The sequence below is a fragment of the Parasteatoda tepidariorum genome, chromosome 1, assembly GCF_982258835.1.
Source record: "Parasteatoda tepidariorum strain Cologne lab strain chromosome 1, Ptep-v5.0, whole genome shotgun sequence".
Classification (NCBI taxonomy): domain Eukaryota; kingdom Metazoa; phylum Arthropoda; class Arachnida; order Araneae; family Theridiidae; genus Parasteatoda; species Parasteatoda tepidariorum.
In genome coordinates, this window is record NC_141755.1 from 35,374,846 (window position 1) to 35,401,889 (window position 27,044).

A 27,044-nucleotide genomic window follows, 5' to 3' on the forward strand; every position below is an offset into this window, starting at 1 on the left:
TTGCAAAAGAAACTTATATTTATGAAGAAGTGGTTATTGTAGACAATGTTTCAGTATGTGGAGACTGGGAAGTATCAGAAATGTTAAAAGGGACTAAGCCATCTAGAGACATATTAGAAAAGATAACCGATAAACATAACAGATAAACTTCAGAAAACCAAATGAAAAAGCAAAGATATTGACATCTTTTGAAATAAGTATTTTTTTTTTTTGAAGTATTCAAATCTTTTAAAATGTAAGTACAATTATTGTTTTGACTGAATAGTTAAGAAATATTTTATTTTTGTTTTTCTGAATTTTCAATATCACAAAACTTTTAGTGTCTCCCTTCAATTGTGTAATATTTAGGTTTGACTGTATTTATCATTTCAGCTTTGCAAGCTTTTTTAGAAAATGTGTTATAAGTGTTCCCTAATCCAAAGAAAATAAAACTTTAATAAAGAAACATATGAGCACCACCTATTTTGCCATGTAATTTTATTGTAATTTACAACCTGCCTTGAACATCTTACCTAATTTTGAGCTTACAACTACCATTTTTCAACACCGTAGCTTATATAATTTTGAACAGAACCCAACCCAGAAGACACCAAAATTCCTGGATCAAGCATTGGGACAAACTAGTCTTCAAAGAGAACTTTTTGCTGGAACTAACCTGCAATGTGCATTACATGAAAAAGAAACCCTTGAAAAAACCTTCTACGGTTAGCCTGAAGCCAAGAGGATTCATCTATCACCGAGGATATATTTACGTTAGCACAGTGGTTATTGCATTCCGGGAACAGAATTCGTATCAACTTGCCACTGCTGCGATTCAATCCTGATTCACCTCCTTGAGACGAGAACACTCTGTCCCAAGCCACAGCGACTCTTGTTGCATAATTGAAAAAAATTGCAGAAAGTATTTGGTCATAGATTTCCAGAAAAGTGACCGGATGAATATTTTCTTGTCCTTTCTATTCTTATCAACCTTGAAATTTAATTTTAGAAAACTGATTTAAAAATAATTTTTCAATATGTAGGTAATCATACATGTCAAATGTATGAAAACATTAGTTTTGAATTTTTTATTGCTTATGTTGATATTTCTAAAGGCCTAGTATTACTATTAGGCCTAGTCTTTAAATTTACCTCATAGCAAATACATCAAATCAAAATGTTTACTCATCATTCTTAAAATGAGACAATTCCAAAAGGAAACTATTTCGATTAAGTTAAAACAAAGATTCTAAATGAAATCAATTAAAAAACATTGATTTTTTGTTTACTATTTTGTTTATATAAATATAATTATTATTTTAATTTCAGCAGAACGCCTTTCCTTGAGAAGATCTTTTTGCTTCAAATAATAGTAACTGGGATTGCAGGTGGAATTTCATGTACATATTTTGCATTTATGGACATCATTGATGTGCTTACAGGTGAAAATGTGGCTCAGAAAGCAATGAATGTTTCGATGTAGACTTATATTTAATTAAAAATAATGTATATATTGATTCATAACATTTCTTTCCTTATTTTCTAGAATACAATATTGAAAAAAATCTTACCAGAAATATTTTTAGGAATTTTTTTTAAGAAATTATAAATAGTAATTTACTTCAGCAATTAGTTTTACAATTGAAATCATCCTTTTTTGAAAGGTAAGTATGTTTATTATTAGCTTTAGTTTATTTTTAATGTGTGTGCATTATGTATAAAATTAATTTCAGGAATTTATTGCTATTAAAAAAAAATTTATATACCAATAAAGCCCTTAATATATATTTTTAAAAATCTTAGGTATAAAAAAAGCCAGTAAACAATGTACAACAGAGTTTATAAGTAAATATGCAATAAGTGAAAAAAACTTCCAAACTCAGGTTAATAAAGAGCTAATCAATTTGAGGCGGCAGGGTTACAATTTCTTCTGAAAGATACCTATTTTTTTCTGCAATACCAGAAAAACTGAAAGAAATGAATGAAACTAAAAATCATTATTTAGATAAGAATAGCTTAAATTTAAACAAATAAAATAGAATTATTGTCATTTACTTTTTACAGCACTTAATAACTGTTTCAAATTTTAGAAATCGATAAAATGTTATCCTTGTTTTCCTAAATAAATAAATACACTTTAAAAAATATAACTATACTTAATTTATTTTAATTAATGTAATGCACATTTTGTTTATAAAAAATAATGTATAGTTATTATTTGTACACAGAATTATTTGTATTAACAGGTTTAAATTTTATTTATATTACAAATATTTTCTTTTAAAAACATTAGTAATGATTTTTCTCAAATGTCAAATTTTTTTTTCTACATCATATTTTTCTTTGTGTTTTTAAAATCCCCATTACTAAGTATATAACTTGGAAAGAAACACAATAAAACTAGATTAAGATTGCAATTATGAACTGTTTAAAACAATTGGCAAGATTTAAATCACTTGAGTTAAATGATTGAAATTACAATTTAAATCAATTTGCAATTATTGTATTTTAAAATAGACTAAAAGTAGATAAGAGCTGCTTGAAATTGTTAAATTGTATTTTCCCATTAGCTCTGTATAAAACAATTTGCTGCAAAGAAACATATTTATTTCAATTATACCCATTTAGTGTTTTGTTTAGTTCAACATAAGCGCATGTAAAACTTATACAAAATATACAATAACTATGTATTTAATATCAATAATGAAAAGCAACTTGTTTTGCCTTACTTAATCTAACTTTCAATAACTTAAAATAACTTTTATTTCTTTAATGTTATTCTGATTGAAACTGATTTACTTTTCCTTGGACAACTAACTCACAACAAATTGCCTTTATATTTTAGGATGTTTATTTTGAACAATAGTAACGACTTTTTTTTTCTCCAGAGATTAGTCTGTAATAATTAAATAACTTTTGAAACATTAGAAATATTAACTGTTTTAGCTATAATATTAAACATTATTAATGCATTATATCAAATAAAAATAAGATTACAATAAAAAAATAAATGAGTTTTTTAAAGTCTAATTTTTAAATTAATAAAATTATCATTTTTTTTTTTTAAAAAAATCACAATTATTTCCAACAATATTTAAACACATCCATTCGAAAAAAAAAAATGTTTCATTCATTTCTTCCACCGGGGGTTCAAAATACTTGTCGTTCTTAATTTGAGGATTAAGCTAGATAGATAATTATAATGAAATCAATCAAGAATAAACCGGTTTTTAATTATTTGAATGCATTCTTTGCTTTTTAATAATTATTTGAATATGTTAGCTTTTCTTACTTAAATATTAATTTGCCTGTTCTAATGTGCAGGGTTTTCTTATAAGGATTCTTAATGTAGACGTTTACAGAATAATCACTTTGCAACCCCTGGTAAAAAACTCTAATCCCATGAGCATAAAACACAGAAAGATATAAAGCATCTTGACTTGTACAAAATTATAATATACTTAAATTCCCATCTACGAGAAAAATAAATTATAAGCACATAATTTCATAAAAATTCATTTTATTAATTTAAACAAATTAACTATTTAAATGTATGACATTGAAATTATTTAAAAATGGACACATTATAATAACAAAAAGCAGTCTGATATTATTGCTCACAAATTACCTTTTACAGCACTGTAATTTCTGATTGTTTCATTAGACTGGTCATATTCTATTCCTTTATACAATGACTATTCACTTCAGTTTATTAAATAATATAAAAGTTACATACATGTAGGTTTAACTGTAACATAAAATATCTCGGACATCCAAGCAAATATCACTTTCTACACAAGAACAATTTATAACAATGAAGTTGACTCATAATTGAAACTCTAAAAATAATGATCTGAAAGTAAAATGTATGAAAGTTAATGAGATAGCTCTTAAGTTATAAACTGATACAACCTTATAAATGAATTCTTTTCAATTAATAATAACTTTATAAATCAATATGCTCAAAAAAAGTTAATTATTTTTGTTTTACAAATCACAAGCATCTGTAATTCTGTATTCTTATATATTGGTGAAAATAGTTATTAAATCCAACTTTTATTTAGGATCCATTCTTATTACATGTATCATGGTAAGTAGCTAAACTAAAACTTATAAAAACGTTATTAGATCATTTTGATTCAATCTAAATGCTTGACTCACCTTAAGAAAAGAAAATTTTTAAATAAACATGACTTTTTTTTAACCTATTTAAATTTTTGTCCCTCAAAATATAGGGGTAATTTGAGCCAAATAATTATGAAAATGAACAAAAGTTTGCCAGATTTCTTTACTTTTGCCATATTTCTTTTAAAAAAATTTTTATACATAATTTATTTTCAGACAAAAATTGTTCTTATATTTATTTAAGACCTATTAAAATATGATTGACATAAATATTACATAATATTTATATACTATTGAAATATGATTAGACAGAATGAAAATTTTTACATCTTTTTAAACTGTCGTTTGAAATAACAAAATACTAAATCATGGAACATTTTTTGTCGTTTGAAATTAATTAGCTTACTTTATGTAATATATTCTATATTTTAGCCATTTTTAAATAATACAGTGAAATAATTTTTGAATGGAAAGTACAAGAATAAGTAGTTTTATTCATTGGTAAAATATGCAATAAGGGGTTTAAATTCACAATTTGATCATTTTCAAATAGGAGCAACCCTCCTTATTAAATCTAATACATTAAGAAAGGGCATGTTTATTTAGAGAGCGAGAAAGATTTTGTTCTAGATTTACTGACTTAAAATAATTAAAGTTGCCCTCCCATGCACAACTCAGATCTTGAAGAATCTTTCTTTTCTCAGATGTTAGATAATTCTGATGCTTACTGTATAATGATGCATAAATCTAACTGGAAGCAGAGTCAAATTTTTGATTGATTGCACAGTTATGGAGGTTCAGTTTTCATTTTTCACCCGAAACAAATTTTACCCACTTTTGATAATAAATATTTAGCCAGTTTTACAATAAAATTTATTTATGTTATTTAGTAAGCAAGAACAAATTTTTCTTTTTTTTTTTTAGTTAAAATTTTCAAAAAGATCCAGAAGCAGAAGTAAAAATAATTTTAATCATCAAAAGTAAACAACTCTTACTAGTTAAATCAAAAATATTAAAAATATTGATTTCTTTTACAAATTAAAATTGTGAAGAAAAATAATTTTAATCATCAAAAGTAAACAACTCTTACTGGTTAAATCAAAAATATTAAAAATATTGATTTCTTTTACAAATTAAAATTGAAGAAAAATTATTTTTACTTGATATAACAAATTATGTATTCATGCTTACAAAAAAATACTTACTGCACATAATTTTTTTGAAACTTGGACTCCAATTGTGCAGCGATGCACAGAGCTCAAAAAAATATAGGGACAACCCGGAATTACTTTTGATCTAATGATCAAATCTTAACATTCTAGAATTTAATCTTAATGATTGGAGAGGATGACCACAAATATTCCAATAAATTAGTACAGACGATATTCTAAGTTATGAAATCAGACATAGACAAAACATGCTTTCTTAGAAGAAACATTACTTTTTTAGAGAAATTTCAGATCCCGTACTCCCAAAATATAAGGAATAGCCCTATTCCGGGAAATATGGTCCTAATAGTTTGGTCAGGAGAGTAATCCAAAGTTTGGACCCCTAAATGTTAGTTTTATTTTTGCATACTTCACTATATCTTGAACTTTTCAAGCGAATTGAGAAGTTTCTTCACAAAAATAGGACTTTTTAAAATCAGGAAGTAGTCGGTTGATTTTGCAGCAATTTTGTACTTAGCCATGTAAAATTACATGTTTTAAGATTTGGTAAAAAAGTGCATACCATAGAATTTGAAAATTTTCGACTATGATTAAATAAAAGAATACTTTTTTTTGTTTCATGTTTAATCCTTTTAATGCTACATTTAGATTTGAAGGCTTCTACATGATCTCCATTAGTAAACAAAAAGTCTATGTGACAGATTTTATTTGCTTTTAGCCGACCCAATTTTGGGTTTACGGCTGCAAAAGTTCAACTCCGTAGCCTTGTAATTTTTAGCCCAATTTAGAAGACAAGGGAACTGCTGGATCAAGTATTGGGAGAAATTTACTTTCAGGGAGGACTTTTCAATGGAACTAACCTGCATTCGTGTTAAATGGAAAGGAAAACTTCCCACGGTTAGCCCGTTAGCCAGGGGACTCTAACCCATGGTCCATCTACCATAGAGGATATTTTACGTCAGCACTGTGGTCAGTGCAAGCCGGGTGCGAAATTCGAATCTACCAGCCATCGCTGGGATTCGAACTCAGGATACCGCATTGGGAGGCAAGGGCCCTATCCCCTGAGATACCACTAAGTGACACATTAAAGCAAATGCATTTTAATAAACTAATAGGCATGAATTTAGAAAGTGACTATATTTACCTTATTACTTTACACTGTAAGGGAATGCCTGAGCATGGACTCTTCTTCCAGAAGATCCAGAATAAGCTGATGTCATGAAAGGTCCAGTATGGTACCTCCACAATATACTCGATCCTCTCTTTAATTGACCCTAAAATGTCAAACAAGTTGCAAATTCAGTTAACAAATGTTATTAATAATTAGCAATTATAATATAAAGTGAAAAAAATTTTTTTAAAAAATTTGAATCTTTATAATAATTATCAGAGTTCACTTCTAAAGAGCAGTTTTAAAAGCTGATTTATTTTATTGGAAGTTGTGGAACGAGTGTTATGGACAACTTCAATCTTCATTTAGAAAAGTTACCTCAACTAGAATTAAATCAACAAGTCTTATATACTAGTGAATTGATGTTAAATAATCGTAGTGGTAGTTACACCACAATACTCTTCCACCAGCATTTTATCTGGGATGGAATTCGATGAACTGATACTAATTGCCGTATTTGCGAAAGCAAAGGGGAGCTGTCTTAAGACCACCGCATTTATCGTGGTCACTCCTGTGTTTCCATTAGCCATTGAGAACATACAGGTCGATATTGTGTGTGATCGTGACTGAGTAGGACAATATCACAGTCAAAAATATCAAATCAACTAATTAATGTGGACTATCTATCAAAGTAGCCAAGATTAGATCATGTCCAGATGTCACCAGTGTGGGACTAGTGTTATCGACAATGTCAATCTTCATCTATGAAAAGGTACCCCAATATAGAATTGGGTTAACATGCTTTATATACTAGTGAATTGATGTGTAATAATCGTAATGGTAGTTACACCGCAAAGCAATTATAACTGTAAATTCTAAACTTTCCTTTTTAAAAAAATGGAGATGAAAATATGATCCTTATTATTTAATTCAGAGTTCTCCAGGTGAATAAAAGAGCATGGCACTCCCTCCTCACAGAAAAGGGTAGAAAAGAGTTTTAAAAGGGCCACTCACTTAACAATGTAAAATTTTATCAAATTGCATAATATTATGTAATAACTGAATTTGATCCTTAACAATCTTTAAATTACATCCTTACATTATTTTATGCATATATTTTTAAAAGTGGTTCACACACATTATCAAATCAAGAAAAAAATTCATAGTTTATAAAAATAATTAAAGGCATACTTAAAACACTATCTCTGAGCATTAATTTTTTTCAAACAAAGTAAAAACAAATATTTAATTGATAAACCTAATAACTTTTTTTAATTAAACCTAATGATTCGAAAGCCTTTTTCTATAATTTAAACTGAAAATCATGAAAAACAAATGAACATTGAAAGGTGGTTTTTTTTTTGTTTTTTTTTTAAGAAAAAGGTATTTATATTTTTAAAAAATTTTGAAATTAAAATCACTTAAAAAATTTATTGATATACTCGCTGAAGGAAAAGATAAACTCATAAAAATTAAACCAGTTAAGAATAATCCCAGCAAAGTAAATATTTGCAATAATAATCAGAATTAAACCAATAAACATAGATGATCAGTGTATAATTATTCTTTAAACAGTGAGTAATTTATTTATTTTTTAAATTGTTATAACAGTAAAAAGGCAGTGTTTTTAAGGGATGGCAACTTATTTTACAAAAAGAGTGAAGAGGATGTATTTATAGAGATGCAGGACAGATAGGGCGGCTGTCCTTCTAAAAACGCTTAGAGAGAACACTGTTTAAATATTAAGTAATTAAGTATAAAATATAAGTAATTAATGTATAAATATAACTAATGAAGTCCTATAAATATTAAGTAATTATATATATATATATATATATATATATATATATATTTGCAATTTAAGTACTGAACATTAATTGAAATTTTAAAAAAAAATGTGATACATACAAAATATAAAGAAAATTTCTTCATTACTAAGTTTCAAATGCAATTTAAAAGAGATACATTGAAAGTTAAGGAAAATAATTCAATATGTAGATAGAACAATTATACAAAAACAAAATCTTCAGAAAAATGTTCTTCAAAGTAAAAAAAAAAATCTTTTTAATAGTGTTTTTAAAAAAGAATAGTGTTTCTAATTGCAGTTAAGCCGCGATTGCAACACATAGGCAAACAATAACAAATTAATGAAAATTAAAAGATTGTTTGCTGTATAAAACAATCAACAAGACATTGAAATTAATTTAGCACTAAGTGAAAACTATGACATTTACGCATAAAGGCAAATGTTTTTTCCATTTTAAAAAGAATATAAAAAAAACTATTTAATAATGTATACCAAAAGATTATACTAAAACAAGAAACTAAAAATAGGAAAAGATAGAAACAAAAAATTAGCAGTTTTCATTGGTTGTTGAAAGGACTTATTAGTCTAATAAACAGGGATGAGATTAGCCAAAAGGCGAAAAAGCTGAATTTCCACAATAGTAAATTTTACGCAAGCGCAACCCTTTAATAATAAATTTCAGACAGTTTAAGGTGATAAATAATGTGTTGACATACAATTGGTACTAATCTATTATTATATAAATGATTACATTGATACTTAACATTTAGTGAAAATAAAAATTACCAATTGAAAAAAAAAAGCTGGAAATTATATTTTTTCTCAGTTCACATAAGAGACAATTATTACTTGAAAAACTACCTGGTTCAGCAAATTAAAACTACTGAGAATATACATTAATATTTCATTTCTTTTAATAAATACTGTTATATGATTTATAGCAAATATATCAGTAATATTACTTTTTAAATTATATTGGAAAAAAAAACTTTAACAATGGACTGAATCATTATGTTCATATTATAGTCTAATCCAGTGTTTCCCAAACTTATGACTTTTGTGTACCCTTTTTAAATTTTTTTTAACTCTGTGTACCACTAATAAAAAAATAAATGCATTTTTTACTATAAAAAAATTGCACAAAAGTTAAAAATGACAACTGGCTGTTGATACCATTTATTATTAACTGTTAACTCTGCACAAAGTCGCCAATATAAAAATACAAAATCGTGAATTTTCATGGCTAGCTTTGTTTTTAAATAAAATTTTCGGAAATTTTTGTTTGCTACAAGATATTTTGCATAAGATTGCGTACCCCCGCGAAACAGTTCCCGTACCCCTGGGGGTACGCGTACCACACTTTGGGAAACACTGGTCTAATCTAACTAGAACCCTTTGAAACATATCAATAACAGTGAAGTAGAAATATATAGTAACTCCTTAACATACAAAAATTGCTATTTTAGTTTGAAAAATTACATGACAATCAGCAACTGTCTAGATAATTGTCTTTTATTTGATAAGAATTTTGCATTTTATAGCATAAATAACAGCAATTATAAATAAAATTTTGACGATGAGTTAACTCTTTCTCCAAAAAAAAAAAAATTTAAATTAAATCACTTTTTAAGTGATTGCTTTTGTTTGCTATATCTTTTATGTTTGCTATATCTTTTATGTTTGCTATATTTAGTCGCTAGTCCATCTTCAAACATCTTGTGACAAATCCTATTTTTTCTTCTTTGCAAGCACCGAATGTAAGTTTTGAATATATTCCCTTCCAGTTTCCTGATGTTGTAACACTTACATATACTAATAATCGTAGTTAGAATAACAGTCATCTTTATAGTAACTAATTTAAAAAATTTTACTTCTTACAAGAATCCCGATAGTTGATCTTAAAATTGCGTGAATATGAATAACAATTATGGATTTTGAAATCACATGAATATGAAACTAGATATACGATTTTGAAAATGAGAAAATACAAACTGGGATATAGAATTTTTAAAATGCGTAAATACAAATCACGATTCATAATTTTCAGATCGCGTAAATACGAATCATGATGAGGAATTTTTAGATTGCATAAATAAGAATTATGAATTTTTAGAGTGCGTGAATGCGAATCCCAATGCCTTATTTTAAAATAACGCATAAATACGAAAATCAATGTTTGATATTATAAACCGCATGAGCAAATCAAGACATTGAATTTTAAACTTGCGTGAATATGAATCGCTACATAGGTTTTTAAAAAGGCGTAAATACGAATCACAATATCGGATTTTTAAATCTCGTAAATAAGAATCGCAACATACAATACTCAAATCACGTGAATCAGAATCGCAACACGCAAATATGATAAGCTATGTTTGATATTAAAATCGTGTGAATGAGATCGAGATATTAGCAGATTCCAGGCTTGGAACCTCTGAAAGGCTTGTCAGAAGCAGCGTCGTCTGAACTACAAAAATCGGATCTATCTGGAGTGCGGGTAAAAAATTCCGAAAATCTTATTTGCTGTGAGTAAACAAGAGAGAAAACAGCTAAAATAAGTAAAAATGAGAAAGGTTTGGTAGCTATGCAGTTTGAATTTTCTGTTTCTCTTGGAAAATCGGTAAATTTTCTGAAAAAGCGGAATACTTATAAAAAAATGAAATTTTTAGAAAAATCTGAATTTTTGACAAAAAAGCTGAAATTCAAGTGATAAAAGTGAAAAAAGCGGAAATCCGCTAAAAAGCGGAAAAATCTCATCCCTGAATAAAAAAACTGTCAGCAGCATAAAAATAATAATTTTCACTAAAATAATAATTTAGTAGACATAAAATCGTTAAGAAAATGAACTACATAAAATAGCACTGCTTATAAAACAACTTACAATAGCACTAAGATGTGACCAGCAATCTGACCAGTTGGAATATATTGGCATATTTCCAGGCATACCAGCTTTCAAACTAAAACACAAAAAACTCATGTCACAAGAAATATAACTGAATTTTACAATTTCAAAATTGTATCCGCTGTCACGCTTAAATTGAAGAAAATAAAAATATATTTTGCATCTAACTTTTAATAAAATAATCCATAAGCTTTAATATTAGGCATAGGAAAAAGAATTTTCAGGCACATGATTAATATAATATTTAAGAGTAAAATCAAAATATTTTGCACTTGGCCATTTCTTTTTTAAAGCCATAGGTGTATTTCCAAACATACAAGCAATTGACTAAAAAGAAATAAATATTTACTAAAATACTATCAACTGTTCTTCAATAAAATTATTTTAATTTATCACTTACATTATGTCACCAACTCATAATTTAAACTGAAGTCTAAAACAATGATAAATTGAATTTTAATGCATAAGAAATTTTATAAAATATATATTATACATAATTCTTTTTCTTTAAGAAAAAAATTTAAACATAAAACTTTTGATAGTCATGCACATAGACTTCTATTTCAACTTTTGAGGTTGCAAATAGTCACATGTGAAAAATACTGGCAAATTTTTATTTTTTTAAGAAAAAAATAAATTAAAAAAAAAGTCAAAACATACTTACCCACAGTTGTTGACTATAACAACATGACTAACCACAGTAAAAGGATAGAACAAAGCACCAGCAAGGTACTGGAAGAAAAAAATAAAAACAAATTTATAAACTTTTTACTATTAACATAACAAAATTAGAAATTTTAAATAGCAAAACTTGCTTCAATTCAATTAAATATTAAAACCTAAATCAAATATCTATTAGTGTTTGGATGTAAAATATTTTTTTTAAAACTTCCATAGACTAGAGTAAAAAAAAAACTTCTTAACTGAACCACACCAGAAGCATTCTAAAAATTTAGTTTACCTTTAAAAAAAATATAATTCAAAATTTGGTAATGAATAAATTAAAAACGTATTATTATAACTTTCAACTTTTCAGCTATAAACAATTCAAAAAACAACCAAATAAACTAATGCTAGAGTGAATAAGAGATGGGCTGATTTGGTGGAATCTACTTTTCTTTCAATTAATGAAAAGAATTGGAGATCAAAGATAAATTGGACGTTGTTATGGAAAAAGTTTTAGAGACAAGAGAAATTTTTTAGAATCTTTACCAGACATTGGACTGTCTGGCCAACTATGATGATCAATGAAAAAAATCTGGCAAGTTTTGTCGAAAATCAGACAATTTTAGAATCAGATATTTAGAGGCTTACCTAGAGATTAAAAAAAAAATTCTTAATTACCTTACATAATATTTTTTCACAAAAGCACTTTTAAATTTAATTATTCCTACATTAAAAAATGAAATTTTAAACAGGAAAAACTATTAAAAAATATCAGTTCAAAGTTCAACAATAAATTAGAAACCTACCAAATAAATTAATTATTGTGTGGTTGAATAAAATGCAAAAGTTTTAACGGGCATTTTCATTCCCTCTCCCCCATTTTTCATAGTGATTTACATTATGTATACAATTTTTACATACACACAAAACATCAACAATTTAAATATAGCATTCCAATAGCTTAAAATTACACTACAGCAGTGATGATGCTGTTTACACAAGCTTAATACTTTAAAGATTGGGGGGGGGGGACATTTGAATTTTATTAAAGAGCTCTAAATGAGATATGTACCTTCATAATATAAAGACTAGATGTATTAGTAAAAGTAAAAGCTTAAAAATATCACCAGTTCATGCAATTATAAATAATAAAAAAATACTTATAAAGAAAAAACTAATACCTAAAGAAACAGCTTAATAATAATACACTAACAGTTGTGTGAATTAACAACTTGCATTGCAACAATTTGATACCCCACTTAAAATAGGAGGCCAACTTATAAAAGGACATTTAACATTTTGCAAATTCAGTACTTGATTGTACAAGTAAACTAAAAAAGGGACAATGATATTTAAGAAAAAAATTATTTTTAAATAATTTTCTTAAACACTGTAGGGCATTTCCTTGTTAGACAAGTGCTCATCTTGGAAAGGTGACCAACTTAACAGGTTTCAATGTACATGTAAATGCTTAAATTTTTTTAATAAAATGGAAAGATTTTTAAAAAGGCATTACTTACTCCCATTAAGGCTTTAACATATGTTTTAGCTGACTGAAAAATAAAATATATATAAAAATAAGTAACAAAGAAATAAGAGCACAATAAATTGTATCCTAAACAATTATAAAGAAAAAAAAACATTTAGCAAAATAGAAACATTCAATAATAACAAACTTAAGACACCACAATAATGAAACACATAATGTCAATAATTAATAAATGCTCTCAAATATACTTAAAAGTGGTGTTTCTCAATCAATGCAAATTACCAAGAAAAAGATATAGATAAAAAAAATGAGATGAGGGAAAAAAAAGCTCAAAAATATTGTAAAAAATGGAAAAAAAAAATCAAATAAAAGAAACATAAAAAAAATTGTGAAACAGAACATTTCTTTAATAATGTTCCTAAAACATACCACCGAGGAAATTCATAATTTAAAGTGTTATTTGTACTGGATTTCAACTAATTCCAAAATAATTTTGTTTTAAGAAAAATTGAAATAAAAATAAACTTTTGGATATTAATTAAAAATTTTATAAACTTAAAACTTTTACTTATAAATATTTAGTACAACACCAAACACTATTTAGTACTTTCAAATATTAGCAATAGTTGTAACTTAGGGACTTTTTTTCAATAACAATTTTTAACCAGTATTTTAAGGAATATTTTATCAGATAATTCTCTTCCGAATACCAATCTACAATTGAAGTAAGCATGCATTTATATTATTTGCATGTAAATCATTTAGTTTATGAACACAAACTATTATTAATATCTATAATTTTCTTCAGTTTCTGTTGTACAACTTATGTAACACATTTAAAAAATAATCCAGGTCAAAATTAACATCTTAAATTTGCATTTCATATGAGAAAGACTGAATGATCTTTTAAAATAAACAGGAAAAGGAATATATGAGATAAAAGAAGATGAAAACCTGGTTGCTTTAAAAACTTTTTTCTTTAAAAAGAAAAAAACACACACACAAAATACAGTGAAACTTCTCAGGAGCGACCACTCTCCACAGTAAAATGGTCGTTGATGGAGGTTGGTCCTCCAGCTTACCTCCATTAACTTCAAAATTGTTATCAAAGGTATATGATTTTATTTTTAGCCAGTGTCATTTTCTTGGAGCAGAAATGCCACTCCTGTTAGCATCATGAAAAGACGAATCTATGAATAAAATTTAACCTCTCTAAAAATAATCCCAACTGATATAATTACGTGTAAAAACAAATTTACCAATTATGAATGATAAAGCTATTTCAAACAAATAAACAATTATGTTGTTTGTTTAAGTTTGCGTGTAATTCTATATCATAAAAATTACTTAGCTTTAAAAGATGAAAGAGGTCAGTTCAAGATTTTTTCTAAAATATCTTTTTGTTTCTAACATAACTTTTTGTTTCGAGTTTAACTTTCAAATTAAAGTAATTCATTGATAGCATCATCTTAAGTGCACTCTGATTGCAACATGAGGTTGTATTGTCAAAAAGAGCTCTCTAAATTAAGAGTCTCACACAAATATTTTGAAATTAAATTTTTTTTATGTTTGACCTTTTCCGCATTTGGTGCAGATGTTTGCCTAGTTGCTGAAAGAGGTTTGAATGGCCTCTTCCAAAGGTTTTCATAGACAAAAAGTCAATGGAAAAAATTATGTGTCTCCCAGAAGTTGTTGCTACATAGAGGTGGTCTTTCCTGGAAGTTTCACTGAATAAGAATAATGCAAATGAAATAATAATAAAATAATGAATATGTAATAAGAATAATGCAAATGAAAAAATATAAGTCTAGACTTTAAATTAAAAAAAAAAACAAAAAAAAAACTCAGAAAGCAATTAAATTATCTGCAAGACAGTACAAAAATCTGACTCATTTTCAGATAGGGACTTGATAGTTTTAAATACAATATAATATATTCAGTGTTTCAAAACTAAATCTTCAGATGTAAAACTAAGAAAAAATATTAACAATGGCCGATATACCTATATTAGACCATTATTGCAGAACATACCTCTTCATCGACTAAGTAAGTGTTAATCAGCACAGATGCAGAAGCTGCCAATAGCATTGAGAGAATTTCTCCTATTAGTCGAGGAACTAACCCACTAAACGGAATGGTAAAAACACTTACAAAATGAAAAATTTATCTGCAGAAAATGAAACAAAAAAAATTTATGATACAAGCAATTTTACACAGCAGGAGAGGTATATGCTATAGAGTAGTTTATATACTATATAAGGGTGCAATTTATTATATTCTGAAAATATTCTAGGTTTGATTTTTTTGAAAGCCCCAAGAATATTATCCATTACTTAACTATAGTGAAAAGAGTCCATTTATTATTTTTAAAAGTAACAAAGATTGTAGATAAATAAATTCTACAGTTTGAAATTTAAAAAAAAAAATAATCATGTCTAAAAGATTTGCAGCAAGCCATTGGCTACTATAATTGACACTAAACACAGCGACAATTGCTGTTCAAACAAAAATGGACTATGAAATGTAAAATCATTACAACCTAAATGCATAAAAACATCATAAATATTTACTCAGAAAATAAAACAAATTCTTGATAAAATTTTTCAGAAAAAAATTTTGTACTTAAATAAAAATCAGAAGTTTCACAAAATAATTGATAATTAAATAATTATTTTTCTTTTTCAAGTAAAAGTGCCGTTACGTTATAGTTGAAAAACTCATTTAAAAAGAATACACTGGTCGTAGACCCCCATTTTTGATAAATAATGTGACCAGATAGCTAACCTACTAAGTATAAACAAAAACAATAAATGTGAAAAGAATATGAAATGCTAATTTTTCTTAAAACATTTTATTAAACAAACATAACATTAGTATAACATCGCCAAACCAAAACATTATCGATCGTTCGGTAACTAAGCTAGCTAGGGAAGAGGTAGAAAAGATAAGTGACAATTCTTAATTTGATGGAGAATATTTATCACAGAGATGACAGGGTTGCTTTTGACTGAAAACTTTAACTTGTCAAGCTGGCAGTAAAACTGATGAGAGTAGCGCGCATTGCAAATATATAATAGTAAATAAAAAAATCAGATGTGAACACTAATTGTTTTAATTGAAAATAAACCAACCAAGGAGACAGCAGAAGAAAGAATAAATTTTCAAACAAGGAAATTACATTGATTAAAATTATTATTTCCTTTGAAAAGAAATTTAAAAAATAAATTATAAGTATGTAGGTAACTTTATCAACTTAATCTTTCTAAATTTCCTGGAAGAATTAGAGACTTAGATCATGTCCATATTGTTCCAAAAAATTTTATTGGATTTGTTCCAAAAATTTTAGTTACAAATATTTTCTTTTAAAAAAAAATCAAAATATTGAAAGAATTAAATCTTTTGAAAGCTTGATTTAATACTTTATAACTTGCTAATTTAAAGTCTCGCCCCCCTCGTGAAACTTATGAAAGTGGCCCACGTTTTGTCTTTGCCACCAAGTAATTAATGAGAAAAAAACAATGATATGTATCCATCGAAAATAAAATGACAGATATGTTGTTTACAGTACTTTTTTCTAATAGTTGAAGTATTAATTACTTATTTTGCATTATTAAACAATTACTTTAAAAAAAAACAAAAGTATGGATACATATAAACATTTTCGTTCAATGTTTTTCTAGATTAATTTCAAAAATATGGTAATAATCTTTTCTAAAATCTAAAAAAATATATCAAATACATATATGGAGTTAGAAGGGTGATAAACTTCTAACAATAATTAAAAGGGTGGAATGGGACAAAGCACGTTGGAAATCGCTGTTTTATGATAATAATGAAAACTTAGCAAGATGTAATTGTGCAGAAAAAAAAACACAACTTTGTAAAATGAAATATATTTGTAATCTTTTTTTAATATTTAGAAAAGATACTAAACTGCATTATTTTTTAGACTCACAAAAATATGCAAAAGTTGAGAATTATTCACTGATTAAAATCATTTTCATATGAAAGGAAAAATCTTGCCTTTTTCTTCATATTTTAAAAATAAAGCTATTTACCTATTTTAAAGTCAAGATAATTCTTTTCAGTAACCAAATAGAAACAGACAGTTTTAAAATTAAAGCTCTCCTTCAAGTTTTAGGCACTCAAACAAAGGCTTTTTTTTATTTCCTTGGGCAAAATGCTTCAAAGTCTTAAGTTTTTTTTAAAAAGCAAATTAGGGACAGCATTGGCTGTAGAGTAACTAAAGAGATACAGCGGGAGAAACCCCTCATAACAAATTCTCTTTCACCTTCATAAGTAACTATTTTATGTGTGAAATGCACAATTAATGCCCCTTTAAGAAGATATTACACACAAATATTATGGCAAGATTACTCAGAATTATGCAGTGTGGATATATAATCCTCATGGTATAATTATAAATTAACATAATAATTATAAATTTTCATACATAATAATTTTCATTTTGAATACATCTCTACTTCATTTGAAATTTCAGGATGCATTCTAGGGTAATTTGAAATCCTCTTTCTCTTAACCATTCAATTTTAAACTAATTACGGAAGTGAAACAGAATTAACAATGAAAAAAATCTCGTCCCACTATAGTGTCTTTCTAAGATACAAATTCGAGTTGAATAAACTAACTAGAAAATAATGCATAAAAATATCAGAAATTGATATACAGATCAGTAAATATAACAAAGCAATTTAAAAATATTTAAAAAAAAATTTCACATAAAAAACTTACGAGAAAAAGCCTAAGATACCATCTTCATTGAATATTTCTCTCAAGGATCCAAAGATACCTCTAAAAAAAAGATATATAAATTGAGTTAATCAATATTTTTAAAACAAAAATATTTTTTTCCATTCATTTATTTATTTTATCTACTTATTCAATTTATTTATTTATAAGAAAAAAGGACTTTAACATTGATTTAACTTACAAAAATTTAAATTCCAATTAAAAAAATTTATTTTTACTGTATTTTATGAGTAGACTTTTTTAACTTTCAAAATACAAGGAAAAATAAAAAATAGACTATTATATAATTATTTAAATCAGATGTTTGCAGACTATTAGACCTGTAAAAAAATTCAGGCATTAATGACCAACTCAATATATAAATATCAATTTACTCCATTTAAAAAAAAATTACGTAATTATTCTTTGTTGCATAATTTTTTTTACATATTAAAGAATTTATAACTTTGTTAATTTTGAACCAGATGCCACTCAACTAATATTAAAAAATTTAAACTTAAGTATTGCATTATAAATATGTTTTAAGGTTGAAAAATGTCTCCACAACAGAAAATTATAAAATTTTTGCTGTGTTGTTTTCTTAAATCTTTTTATATACAAATTTAGAATCAAAAAGAACTTAGTCAGGAAATAATGACTTTGAAACAGTTTAAAGAATTAATCTAACTAGAACTAGGAATAGGTAATTACATATCAAAAACTAGCAAGCAATGCCCTAAAACATTAAAATTACATTATTTAGAAGTGTGCTTTTCATTTACTTAATTTATTTACTACCTTCATAAAAATATATTTTTAAATTCTTAATTTTTCATGTAAATTAGAAAAATATCAGAGAGCATAATAATGCTGTCCAGAAATTTCAAGTGTTACAATATTATTACATTACCAGTGTATCACAAAGTGATTATAATTTAGAAGATAATGCTAAAATATATATACATACGAATATTTTGTTTCTCGGCCAACAAATTGTGCCATGGATCTCAGTGTGATAACTGAAAAATATAATATTATTGATTAAAACTTTAATAAGCAAATTTCAGGACAAATTTCTAAAATTGATCTAATAATATACATAAAAATGCAATAAAAATGCAACACTTTTTCAAATGCATAAAAAAAAAAAAGTTACTGGTAAACTAATTAAATAAATGTTAATTCTGCTGACAAAAGCAAGCAACAAACTGATAACTATAAATACTAACTGCATTTAGAAGTTGATTTCTCCGAGACTAAAGCTTGAGATCTCTGGATTAATCTTGATGCTAAACACCCCAAGAACATAGTTGAAATTTAGTTCTATGGGGTGGGGACAAAATAATTTTGATTTGTTTGTGTAACTTTTTATTTGGGAAGTGCTATAATTGCAAATCAAAATATGTCTATTTATTTAAAAAAAATTGCAATTGAGCCACAAGAAATTTATAATTTCAGTAGCTACACAATGTGTTATATTTTCCATTTCATCTAATATTATTCTATGACACTTAAAATCTTTTCATTTTATATCAGATCACTAAATTAAACTTTATTCAATGTAATCCAGTTTTTCTTCTGACTGCACAATTTTTAAATATGATTCAAGAGGAAATTATTTCATGGTTACAATTATCATCCATTCAATATAATATTAAACTAATAGCCCTCAATTTTTTCTTTATTTTTTAAATAAAATTTAAAATGTATTTATTAGTTTGCATTTAATTGACATACAATTATGTCCAATTCAATATTACAAATAACTACTTAGCTTCTGCATTTTCTCTAAATTTTATATATAAGGTTGAAATTAAAGTTATAATTTTAGTAATGCAATTATTTTCTTATTAGTATTATAAATAACTACAGCCATCATTAATGACAAAAAATCCTGAAACAACAAAATAGTTTCAAATTAGAGGAATTAAAATTGGAAATCACCACTCCCCACTAATCACAAAAATAAAAAATGCTTACAAATTTAAATATAATATAGATATTACTTGTTAACAAGAAATACAAAAAGGCAAGAGAGAAGTCAAATAATTAGATTAGTATACTTATCACACATATGCTTTTATTAGTCAATAAGGAAAGTTAAACATTGAGTAATAACCATTTTACTAATATTTTCGAAATTTAAAACTTTTCATCTACTTTTTTTTTTATTGATTTTACAGGGGTGTAGTACTTGATTTTGAGTGCCTAAGTGTGTTTTAAAAATTTCAGTATAACGAATAATTTTAAATATAGCAGGAAAATGTCATCTTTTCGGTTATTGAATTGTGAAATTTGTTAACGATAGAAATGTAGGGCATATTAAATATTTTTTAGCATTGATTTTTTTTGCTTTCTTTTTTTGACAATTTTGATTACTAAAAACACTTTACTTATCTTCTTCTAGTTCACCCTAGTTTCTTTTTCTTTCTTTTTTAAAAAAGTAGATCAAAAAACATTTTGTTCTTAGAATAAAATATAATTGTACTTTCACATTTGCTCAAAATTGAATGAGGCTGCACTGGAATTAGTATTCATATCTGGAAAGTAATGCAAGATAATTTCATTCAGTAAATTTTCCAAAAGAAATTGTACTACACAAGTAAATTATTTTAATCTTTTGGAACACCAAAATACCAAATATATATACCAAAAAGAAGAAATTATTTTTTCAATTTGACATCACGGAAACATATTGCCAGCCTTAACTTATTTAGTTTCTTCTTTTCCAACATCTAGAGGATATAGCAACTATCATAAGTATATGTTACTGTGAATGACCGAAATCAAGAGAATGTAGACTTTCCCCGGTGAATGTCAACAATCACATAGTCGCTTTGGTGAATGTTCAAAATATTTATTATATCCGATTTAATATTAATTTGTTCGCTAATATTATTATATTTATGCGATATTTTAATATCTGCTGAGGATAGATTAGGAGTAACAACAGTGTTCGAAGTACCGGTTAAATGTGTTAGTGGCATTTAAAAAACATTGAAGTACGACATACCTGGCAGTGATACTTAACTAGACCTAGTATATATTTCGGACATTTACCAAAGCGACTATGTGATTGTCAACATTCACCATTAGAAGTCAATAACCACCATTTTTGTCATTCACAGTAGCATATATAAACAGCACAGTATAGTATTGCAAGCCATTGATTAAATATTTTCTATTACTTACTGTAAAAAGGATGACTAACAATAATGGATGCAGTCCGTGCCACAGTTGATTTCATTAACTCATGAGCAAACAAAGCTAGCTTTTGTTCATCTGTTAATTCAGATTCTGATATTTGTTGCAACTGTTTATTAGAATCTAATGAGGGTACTTTCTGAAATGACAAACTAAATTATATTCTTCATAAAAATTGTGTTCAATTAGGAAGAAAGTAGAATTTTTTCACTATGAAATATTTTTCATGCTTCATTTTCTTAAATAAAAAAACTATAAATTTCTAAAAAATTATTCTAAGATATTTCTTTTATCAAATCCAAAACAATTATAGACAGATAAATTTTACAAACATTTTAAATAAATACTTCAAACACCTTAAATCTCAACAAAAAAAAACACACAATCTATTTTCTGGCCTAGTAAAAGAAGAAAGAAAAGAATATCAAATAATTTATTGTGGATTAGAAATGTTTTATTACTTTAACGATCACTCACTGCACTTCCAGCTAAAAAAATTTATACTGCTTTTCATAATCATTTACTTTACTTTTCCTGATAAATGCAGTCAAACAAAGCATAGATCATAGATCCAATAAAACGTAAATTTTGCTTACTATTTTATTTAACTCCTATAGTAAAACTTTGCATAAATCAAATAAATTAAAAGAGATGTGAAAGAGAAAACCTAAAGTATTATCCTTAAAAAAAAAAGAAAAAAATAGAAGTTCTCCAAAAAAAAAAAAAAAAAAAAAAACTTTTGCAATATTATTATGAGGGATGTGTTATGTGGCCGATTTTCGTACTTTATTTATGACTGATTTTGCTACTCTAATGCTAATTCTAAAATTACAACTTGCACAATATAATTATAAGGAGCATCTGTTATGTAAATGATTTACTAACTTTATTTATGACTAATTTTATCTGATGTGAGCTCCATGGAAAATTTTTAATTTTTAGCACAATGTATGCAATTAAATAAGATAAAAATTAGTAAATTTTTTTGTTATATTTTATTACAGATATGTTAATAAAATAAAATATTTGTAAATGAAATAAGAAACTGCCTTAAATGCATCCATGTGTAAGTCTATGCTAAAAAGTTTAAATAAACTCCAAATACCAAAAAGGTTACAAGTGAACAACAGTAACTTTATGTATAAATATATATCACTTTGATGAAATTTATGCATAAAATGTGTTTAAATTTTAAGAATATATAGATTAAATAAGGCATGCGTTTCTTTTCTGAGAAGGAATTTATAAAAACATTGTAAGAAGATAAAAAAAAAATGTACAGTTAAAAAAACCACATTAAAACCAAAAGTTATATTTACACATTTGACCAAAAATATTATCTTATACTCATTTAATAAACATTAATCCTGAAGAAGGAATAAAAAACAAATTTATAACTTTTACATTTTAAATGTATAAAAAGTACATAAAAGTATTGATGAAAACTTAGTTAAAGACAAAAAGAATAGTTAAAGCCAAAATAAGTAGTTTAACAGTTAAAAAGAACTAATAAGGTTAAGTTTAATAAAATTAAAAACAAACATGTTAAAACTAAAAAATCTGTCTCCTTTTCTAAAAGAAAAAGTAATTAAAAAAATACAATCAAATAAAAAACAATATCATATCACTATTTTAAACACCCAAATTTTACCTAGTATTCCCACGAAGCATTTTCTGAAGGGCTGCTTGTCCTTTGATCCCAATAAATGGGTCTTCTCTGCGATTTTTGTAAAAATAAGTTGCCACCACTTAAAAACACTGCATTTTTATTCATATTTCATCTTGAAAAAACAAATAATTAACTGTTTAAATAATAAAACTCAACCTTTTCAAAACTCAAAGCGCCTTTTTCAGAGGAAGCACCCAACCCTTTTTTTTTTTAATTCCTAGGGAGAACTCTGTTACCTATACTATAGCAAATAAAATAAAATTAATGCTTAAAACTAATCAAAACTATTTTTAAATGTATTTTTACAAAATTAGTTTTTTTAAAAAAAAACTTTAGATTTACCTCATATGCAATTATGTATGTAGACATGCTCACAAAATTTGTACATAACTTTGGAAATAAGCCTCTATAAAGCCCAAAAACTCCATCTATACTCTTTATATGTTTCACTGAAAGGCAAATAAACATTTTATTAAGCAGTAAACAAAATTTCAGTTAGTTTATTTTAAAAAATAACAATTCTATAACCTATTTATACATAGTTAATCTGAGAATGAAATTTCAGTTAGTTTATTTCAAAAAATAAAAATTCTGTAGCCTATTTATGCATAGTTGACCTTAGAATGTGACTTCTTTTGTCAGTCAAAATCCTGTTAAAAACTTGCGCAAAAATCAATTGAGTAAACAATTGATAATTATGCAGTAATAGTAAATAATTTATTTCAGAATAATACTTTGTTTATGCCTCAGAATTTGGTTAAAAATTTCTTACAGAATCTGTGCTCTAGACGAGTTTTTTTCAACCTGATTTATTCGAAGTAACAATAAATTATTTTAATGATCTATCTAGAACTGATAAGGCAAGTAATTTACATTATTGGTATAATCTTTACATATACAAAATTGTGGCACTTACACAATTTTTAGACTAATATGCTTTTGATGATTTAAACACTCTTTAATGAAAAATAATTTGAATATTTTCAACAAATGAAAGTATTTTGACCTTTAACCTATTTCAATATATATAAAACTTGTATTAATTCTAATTTTAAAAAAAAATGCAATAAGGTGATAAACAATCAAAATTAAAAAACGTATTTCAGAAATGTTTTTAAATGTTCAAGAATTCATCAATACTAGTTATTGAAAAATAGACTCCATATTTAAAGCTACCTACCATTCCTTCTAGTAAATCTACAATATTGTTATCTTCGCAAACTAGGTATAGTAAAAAAAAAATTTTTACAAATCAAAATATTCCAAAATGAAACAAACAAGATCAGAAACAATTTTTATACAAAAATGATTCAAAAAGCTAAATTAACTATTAGTTATAATAAATTATTATGAGAATAATGAAAAGATATCTTACTATAAGCAAATGCACCAGTCAGACCTAAAGCTGGTTTTCCTAATAGAGTCCTAGTTGGCTTAGGTGGGAATGGTTCATGCCCAATCTACGGAGGATAATATAATAATTTGCAAACTAAATTATTAATAAATTATAGTAAGTTTTTTAAACTTTGAAGAAAAATATTGATACATTATTAATAGATGAACAGGTCAATAAACATTTAAAAAATGTTCTAATTATCTTGAAATAATAGAATGTTAATAACAAAAAATTTTAATTACATAAGGTAAAAATATTTTAAAAAATAAAATATTTTAAAAAATAAAATATTAATAAAAATATGAGAGAATTACATAGCATAGTTGATCATAAAAACCTCAGCTTTCATTGAAACATATAACTTTACAAATTAATTTATTAATGAATCTTAATAAAGCTCACTGGAAAATCCAAATTATAAACACTTAATCTCAATCTTCTTAATCTATGGATTTAAAAGTAATCTCGATTAGAGTTTATGAATTTTTAGATGAAATTTTTGGCGGTTTTCAACATCCACAGAAATATAATGAAAAACTAAAGGGTAATTAAAAAAAAGAGAAAGGTGGAAAAAAGATTTTTCTTTAAGAAAAAGATGCATGAATATCAGAAATTAAATCAAAATTTCAGCAAACAGAAAACTCAATTACTAATTAATCTTTCCATTTTAAATTAATTGTTATCCCAAATGCAGTTTTATTTATATTTTTAAGAACATTAAGAAAACTTTTATACTTGCTTCACACAAGCTATAGTTACTTAACTTCTCTTTATCTCATCTACTTTACCTACAAAAATTATTATATGTCAAGGGAGATTTTAATATTATAGTTAGTATCTATGGCAAATAATCAGCAAATTTCAATGTCTTTCAATACAAGCAATGGGACTCAATCTGGGGATATTTCTGCATTATGATCTGTTGCACGAACTACAATCGCCAAAGTACCAAATAGCTTTTAAACTTGAAAAAACTATAAAAAAAGAGAAAAAAACATAGAGGTTTGTTTGGGAATGAGTGTTATTTTCTTAGTTTCTTGCAAACTGCTGTCTGCAAGTCGCTAAGACTTGGAAATTTTGAGATAGATCATGATATGGAAATCTTTTTATAAATTAAATTTAAAATCAAAAAAACATCAAAGACAGAGTCCAACTAGAAAGATATAACTTCGAGCCACATCGGAGCAAATATTACATTTATGAGAGAATAAACATTTTTTTAAAAAAATAACTAACAATGAGCTTTTCTTTGCCTGATGCATAAGTAGCTTGAAAGAAATTAAAAGTTTCTCTAGAAAGCTACATTTTACAAAACTAAAAATAATTTCTTTTGGAAGATAAAATAAAAAAACTGACTCAAAGCCTGAAGTAAATGAACGCAAATGTTGAATTTTAAGGGAATTTGAACTAAACACTTTCTCTAGAAGTAAACATTATATTACCTGAATCAATACTTTCACATATTCAAAAGGATGACCAAGAGCTGTAACACCCAATTTTCCGAAAAGGTGAAACCATTCAAATCGATCTGCATTGTAATCTCCGCGATTTTGCATGACTAGAATTAATTAATTTCAATTGCAATAAAGGAAAAATAAAATAGTAATAGTCTTTGAACCTTACATAAGCAAAAATAAATACAAATAGCTCAGTAGGAGAAGTTAAGTTAAAGTTGTAGTTTATTTTAACCAGTAGGCAGAAAAATTGTTTTACTCTTTCCTGATAAGTATAAAACAAGCTTATAGCTTAAATAGAAGATAATAAAAAAGAGACTCAGCAGCACGAAGCCTCCAGTAAGCCAGTGACCAAATCAGTTGTTGTTCATTTACGTCGCACTAGAGCTGCACAATGGGCTATTGGTGACGGTCTGGGAAACATCCCTGGAGGATGATCCGAAGACATGCCATCACAATTTTGATCCTCTGGAGAGAGGATGGCACCCCCCGCTTCGGTAGCCCGACGACCTGCACGCGAAGTCGAGCACTTTACAGTAGAACAGTTTAACGAGGACCAATACCGCACACCCTCGATCCCTACGCAGGCTGATCCAAGTGGTCCCCCACCCGCACACTGACCGTAGCCAGTGAGGCTTGACTTCGGTGATCTGCTGGGAACCGTGTCTTAACGATCAGTCCACTGCTGGACAGTGACCAAATCAGACAAAATAACAAAGTAAAACAATCAATTCAGCATGGGCGTCGTGCCATAGGCGTCGCCATTCCTTTCAATATTTCAGACTTGAAGAAAATTTTCCTAAATCTCAATCGATTTAAATTCACCAAAGCAAAAGGCAATAAAGAGAAAAAAATAATTGTAAATAACCTTCTTGCAGATATTTAAAATATAAGAAAATAATTTTTCCTATATTTGTAATTTAGGACACTATTATGACTGCGTATCTTAATTTTGTCCCCCTCGAAAATTGGAAATTTCCGATGGGTTCTGCCTCAATTCGTCTCGCGCAATTCATCATAGCGACAATTCATCTCGCACAATCGGGTCGTGGAACGATCCGTCGGGAGAACAATTCGCTGCAGCAACAATTCGCGATCGCAACGAACTATAGGGGGCGTTGTTGTATGAGACGGATACCTGCGATTTCCATATGAACAGTTATTCAGTTACTCTAGAGACGTCTTTAATGTAGCACGTAGCTTTGCAACGTTCCTTCTTTATTGTGGCTAATTAAATTTAAAAAAGAAAAATAGTCGCCAGTACAATTCATCATAGGCACGACTAAAAGCAACGACAATTTGTTGTGGACAAAACTTGTTGCAA

At 26.7% G+C, this 27,044-nt stretch overlaps 2 protein-coding genes across 4 annotated transcripts in view; one reads left to right on the forward strand and one right to left on the reverse strand.

Annotated features, from left to right (window-relative positions):
- Window positions 1-1,500, forward strand: part of LOC107449757 (uncharacterized) — a 38,584-nt gene extending 37,084 nt beyond the window's left edge. For 2 of the 3 annotated variants that reach the window (XM_087161766.1, XM_016065402.5), the window contains exon 7: window positions 1,309-1,500. In XM_087161766.1, coding sequence (XP_087017892.1) covers window positions 1,309-1,462 — 154 coding nt within the window. In that variant the 3' untranslated portion in view covers window positions 1,463-1,500. The remainder of the gene's footprint in view (window positions 1-1,308) is intronic. The other variant, XM_016065403.4, reaches the window with a different exon arrangement.
- A 1,982-nt stretch (window positions 1,501-3,482) lies between these two features.
- Window positions 3,483-26,113, reverse strand: LOC107437056 (mitochondrial carrier homolog 2). Its single transcript, XM_043049416.3, has 12 exons — window positions 25,709-26,113; window positions 24,246-24,330; window positions 23,213-23,319; window positions 21,190-21,340; window positions 18,965-19,016; window positions 18,001-18,060; window positions 15,280-15,373; window positions 13,280-13,312; window positions 11,758-11,825; window positions 11,073-11,148; window positions 6,418-6,547; window positions 3,483-3,832 (listed from the first exon to the last, which is right to left on the reverse strand). The coding sequence occupies exons 1-11, from the start codon at window positions 25,820-25,822 to the stop codon at window positions 6,422-6,424; spliced, it is 966 nt and encodes a 321-aa protein (XP_042905350.1). The 5' UTR covers window positions 25,823-26,113; the 3' UTR covers window positions 3,483-3,832; window positions 6,418-6,421.
- Between the last annotated feature and the right edge of the window lie 931 nt (window positions 26,114-27,044).

What these genes read in the sequence shown, in the direction of transcription:
- LOC107437056 (XM_043049416.3), bottom strand. Translation starts at nt 25,822, where the DNA reads ATGCAAAATCGCGGAGATTACAATGCAGATCGATTTGAATGGTTTCAC. An exon ending in GGTATCTTAGGCTTTTTCTC is followed by an intron (nt 15,374 to 18,000) that starts GTAAGTTTTTTA and finishes CATTCCGTTTAG; the next exon opens with TGGGTTAGTTCCTCGACTAA. An exon ending in GGTCACATCTTAGTGCTATT is followed by an intron (nt 6,548 to 11,072) that starts GTAAGTTGTTTT and finishes TTGACATTTTAG; the next exon opens with GGTCAATTAAAGAGAGGATC.